Source organism: Bos mutus, chromosome 21 (genome assembly GCF_027580195.1).
Source record: "Bos mutus isolate GX-2022 chromosome 21, NWIPB_WYAK_1.1, whole genome shotgun sequence".
In the NCBI taxonomy this organism is placed as follows: Eukaryota; Metazoa; Chordata; class Mammalia; order Artiodactyla; family Bovidae; genus Bos; species Bos mutus.
Genome location: NC_091637.1, coordinates 32,627,591 through 32,633,363, shown reverse-complemented (window position 1 = coordinate 32,633,363; position 5,773 = coordinate 32,627,591). Strand labels below are relative to the sequence as shown.

Sequence of the window (5,773 nt, the reverse complement as noted above, 5' to 3'; positions counted from 1 at the left end):
CCACTGCAGAAAGGAAGGCCTCCCCTGCCTTAAAGAGAACAAATTAAACGGCTTCCACTCCCTCTTCCTGCTGCTTTGGTTCTGTTTTCAGTTAACCCGGGGGTTGGTGCTGGTCCTTTCCGGGGAAAGGTTCTGGTGACTGACAAAGGGACCCCGTGTTTCGCTCCAGCAGCTCGGGGCTGGGCGACTCGCTCTCGCCTCGATCCCAGGAAGCCCCGCCCCAGGAAGCCCCGCCCAAGCGCCACGTGATCGCTGCATCAGCTGACCCGGCGCGACAGGAAGGTGAAAGTCCTGGGCGCGGGCTTCCTGGAGCAATGGTGAGGGATGAGGGTTGATACGAGGCTGTGGTTGCTGAGGGCGGGCATGGTAGGACCCCAAATTTCCCCGCCGCTGCTGCGGGAAGGAGATGGGAACTCTGCCCGGGCCGCGGAGCGGACACTTGGGTGCGGTCGTTAAAGCCGAGGGTCTGGTAAAGAAAAGCCTCCCTCCATCCTCCTCCAGCAGGGCGGGACGGCAGGCTTGGAGTGTCTTGACTGGAAGGAAGGGCCCGAACTCTCGGGGGCAGGAGCTGGGGCTTGTCTCTCCAGGCCTTTCTCTGCCCCTGAGTAGGACGTCCCGAAGGCGCCAACCTCCCAGCCTTCCTGTGGAACTTGGAGGAAAACTTGCTGACAATTTCGCTCAGTCTTCTGCACTGTTAGGAAATCCCTTTGCTCTTCCCAGAGGCAGAAAAGAGTATATACGGGGTGGAAACTTCTCAACTTATCCATTCATTCATTCCTTTAACAGATTGTGAGTGCCTACTGTATACCGGGACTGTGCCAGGCACTAGGACTTGGGCTGCAGGAGGGAAGGGCAGAGTTGGAGGCTTGAATGGGCAGTCATAGTTAAGACCTGAGCCGGGAGGGACTAAACTCATCTTGTGCATAGCGCCAGAAGGCTTCCCAAGGATGACATCACCTGAGGGCCTGCAAGCCGGGAAGAAAGCTTGCTGGGGCAGAAAGAAAGCAGCTAGTGTACCAGGAATTGGGAGGCATGGAAGGGGGCTGGTGGGAGGCTGTATCTTCAGATAGGGGACAGCATTCAAAGACTTCAGGTGAGTGAGAGCTCACCTGAAGGAATGAATGCATTTCATCACCTGGAAGAGTAGAAACTAGAGGCTAGTGAACAATGAGGCTCGACAGATAAGCAAAGACCACAGCTTGCTGGGTCTTGAGAGGAGTTTGGACTTTTTAAGAAAGGGCGGCAGGGAAATGACGAAGAGCCTTTCAGTTGATTTGTTGAGGGAGGAAGAGGGGAACAGCCTGGGGCAGCAGACACTCCCCCACCCAGGAGATGGTAGTGACTTGAGAGAGAGTGGAGATAGAAGTGGAGGAGATCAGTTGGGCTCAGAGACTAAATGCATGAGGGAGAAGGGAGAGGGAGGGAGCTGGGTTTGGTTCCCAGGTACTGGTGCTCAGTGGTGGTGGGACAGGTAGGGGCAGGTTTCAGAGGGAAGAGAACCAGTCAGTGTGACACATGCTTAGTGAGGCCTCTAAGCGACCAGGTGCACCAGGTAGGAGACAGTCTGGATTTAAGGGTCTGGAGCTCAGAAGAGAATCTACAATACGATGGCGGTTATAAATTCGGGAGTCGTCAGCAGGATGATGTGTCTCAGCCACAGTGTGAGTTCAGGAGAAAGGGCCTAGGACAGAACCTAGAGAAATGTTGGTATTTTAAGAAGTTACACAAGGAACACATTCTTATGGTAAAAATGTAAATAATACAGAGATGGTAGAAGTCAGAGAAAGTCCAGAGATGATAAAACAGTCCAGTGGGTAGAAGTCAGGGGCCCAGAAACTTAGGAAAATATTATATCTCAATTTTCACTAACTTCAAACTGAAATTTAATATTTCCTCCATTTATGAATGTTGGCAACAGACCTCAGTGTTATTAGCAGCACCTCTGACTTTGTCACTAATAGAAACCAGATATTTTCATGTCACAGCTGTTGGCATTATTTACATATTTATGCTCATTTCCAAATTACTGACATCACTTGAAACGTATGTCACATCACCAATTGGTTTTGAATATTTTGATAACTTTTTTTTCCCCCTGCCACACCATGTGGCTTGAGGGATCTTTGTTCCCCAATCAGGGATTGAACCGAGGGCCACAGCAGTGAAAGCCCAGGATCCTAACCACTAGGCCACCAGGGAACTATGTATTTTGATAACTTTTAATTAGTGTCTTTTACTATGTAGTTTTTCCTACGTACTTTATTCATTTGAAGACATTGTTTTGAGAGAGGCCTGTAGACTTCACCAGATGCCTGATGAGTCCATGCCACAAAACAGTTAAAAATTCCTGAAGTAGGGAAAGAAGCCCCAGACTTTCCTTAACACCCCACCACCTCACCAGCGGCCCCAGTGCCTTGCCTCAGAGTAATGACAGCAGGCAGCCTGCTGAGATCACCATTTGGGGGCTGGGGATGGGGAGGGGTGAGCCAGCAAATGAGACAGAGGCCAGACCAGAGGGAGAAATCCAGAAGAGGATGTTTCTTCAAGAAGGATGGGTTTGTGTCTGCTGTTGTGGATGAGCTAAGGAAGAGGAAGACTAAGTTTAGTAACAAAAGTCATTTGTGACCATGGCTAGAGGACTTCACTGGGGTCACATGTGATCAAGGGGGTGGCAGGCCAGAAAGGAGGACTGGAGGTGGAAGGGTCATGGAGCAGGTCTGAAGTGAACAGTGAACAGTGGGGCAAAGTAGAAGACATGGAGTTAATGGGGCTGCCTTGAGGGCCTGACAGAATCAGGAGAACGTGGGTTCACCGTGTCTCAAGTTTGCAGGCTTTGTTTCCAGTATCTGAAAGCAGCGCAGGTAAAGGTGTGGAGAGATGAACATGGACATTGTGTGCATTAGAGCTTTGCTGCAGAAACAGGGCAAAGGACAGTGGGTCAGGCGGGTGGAGGATATTATCAATATGTGGTTGACTGGACCTTGGATAAGTAATAAAATGTGATATGTAATAAACGCTGTGGAGATCAAAAAGGAAGAGAAGGAGCTAGGACGTGATGGTGATGAGTTGTTTAAACGGCTTCTTTGAGATAAAATCAACATAAATCATACATGTGTAAATGTATGGTTCAATAAGTTTTGATGTGTATGCTCATGAAAACATTACCACGATCAAGATAATGAATACATCCGCTGCCCTTTCCAAATTACCTTGTGTGAGGGGCTATTTAAGAAAGCAAATAGAGAAAGCCCATCAGAATAGGTGTCATTTGGGCACAGACCTGAGTGACATGAGACAGCAAGCCACGTTTAATTTGCAACAGAAGCAACAGGGAGGCCAGTATAGCTGCAGCTGGAGAGGGAAAGGAAGAGGAGGTGAGAGGGGCATGGGCTCCATGCGGCACCCCCAGCGCTTACAGTGGGTTCTCCCACAGAGCAGGCACCCAGGCATGTCCGCAGAGCAGGTGAATGCCTGGGACACGCATCAGAACAAGGTTTGGTGGCAGGAAGAGACAGGGAGAGTGTTCTCTAAGCAGCCTGGTAGTAGGGGAGAACAAGTGGCCAGAGCTTGTCCATCTTATCAGGGAGCAGGAACCCTGCGGAGCAGTAGCACGGGAGACACCTGGGCATATGTCAGCCCGCCCTGCAGCCTGACCACCTACCTCACTCTCTTGCAGCGGTTCCGATTCTGTGGTGACCTGGACTGTCCTGACTGGGTCCTGGCAGAGATCAGCACACTTGCCAAGATTGTTGAGTGCATGGGATCTTGGGGGCGGGGGCAGGAAGAGATTGCAGCTGGGGGCTCTTGGGGGGTGGAGGGTGGTGAGGTCTCTCTTGAGTTGGGGTCTCAGCCCTCTTGGGCCATTCTCACACGCTGTGTGACTGATCACGTGGCCAGCCCTCTCTGAGCCAGCCCTTCAGTGTGCCTGTGTGAGGTGGGTCAGTCTGACTGATATAAGGCCTCCCCCTCCAGTCCTCCGTGAAGCTGAGGCTGCTATGTGGCCAGGTGCTGAAGGACCTCCTGGGAGGGGGCATTGATGTGAGTACAGGACCCTGCCTGCCACGGTCCCATGACCCGGTGACCCCACTGCCCTGAAAGTGCACCAGACCGAGGTGGGTGGGTGATCAGCTCCCACCTTCCCTGGATACCTCGTGTCCGAACCATAGGGTCCAGGCCAGGGGGCTGGTGAGCAGGGGACCAGCCCCGCCCTGAGAGCCTCCTTTCTTCACAGTATGAGAAGATCCTGAAGCTTACCATGGACGCCAGGTTTGGTGAGCACCCCACTGGCTCCACAGACCTTTGGGTGACCCTGGGTACTCAGCCTGGGGCCTGGCACAGAGGCCCCTCCTCCGGCCCGCTCTGACCCGCTTGTCCCAGCGGAGGAGATAAGGGAGGAAAGGCACTGCCACCCCAGGGCCTCCACCAGCTCCCGGTGCGGCAGTGGCAGTGCTCGTGGCTTTAGGAGGCCTGGGGACTCTGAGCTGAAGATAGTGGGGTCACAAGGAGGTGTTTGGGGCCCCAGTGACACCCCACTCCACCCACGGCTCCCCCCAGAGTCAGGCGATGTGAAGGCCACGGTGGCAGTGCTGAGTTTCATCCTGTCCAGTGCAGCCAAGCACAGCGTGGATGGCGAGTCCTTGTCCAGCGAACTGCAGCAGCTGGGGCTGCCCAAAGGTACGGGGACGAGGGCAGGCAGGAGGGTGACCTGGGCCGAGGGGTGCTGGGCAGAGGGCAGGCTGTGTGACCCTGGGACACACCTTGCCTTCTCTGGGCCAGGAGCCTGAGACCTGCGCTCTGAGCCACCTGAGCCCGAGCCCCCACCTGCTAGCTCAGGGGGCCTCCTTTTGTCCCCAGAGCACGCGGCCAGCCTCTGTCGCTGCTACGAGGAGAAGCAGAGCTCCCTGCAGGCACGCCTGCGGGCCTGCAGCTTGCGGGGTGAGTGCAGGGTGGGGCTGGGCTTCCTTCTGGAAGGCGCCTGTGGTTTGGGAGGTGTTTATCCTCAGAAAGGATACTTAACCACGTCACGTCAAGCAGTCACAGGGCTGGGATTCCTGGCTCCAGCCCGGGTTTCTCTGCTCTGAGACCTGCCCTGGGTAATCTGACTTCCTGGGTCAGAGGGATGAGAGCTCAAAGGCCACAGAGCCCTGGAGGGTTTGGGGCTGAGCCAAGGTGAGGGCTTGGGCCGCCTGGCTCCCCGGCCTGTCACCTCAAGCCCCTCTCGGTCTCGCAGTGAACAGGCTGGTAGGCGTGGGCTGGCGGGTGGACTACACCCTGAGCTCTAGCCTGCTGCGCACCGTGGAAGAGCCTTTGGTACACCTGAGGCTGGAGGTGGCCGCTTCCCCAGGTGCCCCGGCCCAGCCTGTTGCCATGTCCCTCTCAGCAGACAAGTTCCAGGTCCTCCTGGCAGGTGAGGCTCGGCTGTATCAGGAGGGTAAGGGGCGCCCTGAGGTCCCGCCTAACTGCTGCCGCCTGCCTGCCTCTCCCCACTGCAGACTTAAAGCAGGCCCAGACCCTGATGAGCAACGTGGGCTGAGAAGAAGAGCACAGGGCCCCATGTGGAGCTGCCCTCAAACTTCTCATTAGGGGGTGGCCCCAGCTCCAGGACCCTGAGGGTCTGGTCTCCTGGATCTCTGGCTTCCTAGGTTACCACCTGAGAATCCAGCCTGGGATCCTGAGAACACTTCCAGCATTGCCTTCCCTCCCCTGTGAAAGGCACTTATCAATGGTTTTCCTGAGAAGGAAGAATAAACAGAAGTGGGAAAAGTGTAAAGAA

General features: G+C 54.7%; 1 protein-coding gene across 1 annotated transcript; it reads left to right on the top strand.

Moving 5' to 3' along the window:
• The first annotated feature begins 229 nt into the window (after nucleotides 1-229).
• On the top strand, nucleotides 230-5,773 carry COMMD4 (COMM domain containing 4). Its single transcript, XM_005891760.2, has 8 exons — nucleotides 230-317; nucleotides 3,677-3,748; nucleotides 3,973-4,038; nucleotides 4,232-4,271; nucleotides 4,555-4,674; nucleotides 4,855-4,935; nucleotides 5,231-5,407; nucleotides 5,493-5,773. The coding sequence occupies exons 1-8, from the start codon at nucleotides 315-317 to the stop codon at nucleotides 5,531-5,533; spliced, it is 600 nt and encodes a 199-aa protein (XP_005891822.1). The 5' UTR covers nucleotides 230-314; the 3' UTR covers nucleotides 5,534-5,773.

Excerpts from the sequence above, each read along its gene's own strand:
- COMMD4 (XM_005891760.2), top strand. Across the intron at positions 3,749-3,972 it reads TCAGCACACTTGCCAAGATT|TCCTCCGTGAAGCTGAGGCT; the intron begins GTTGAGTGCATG and ends CTCCCCCTCCAG. Across the intron at positions 4,039-4,231 it reads TCCTGGGAGGGGGCATTGAT|TATGAGAAGATCCTGAAGCT; the intron begins GTGAGTACAGGA and ends CTTTCTTCACAG.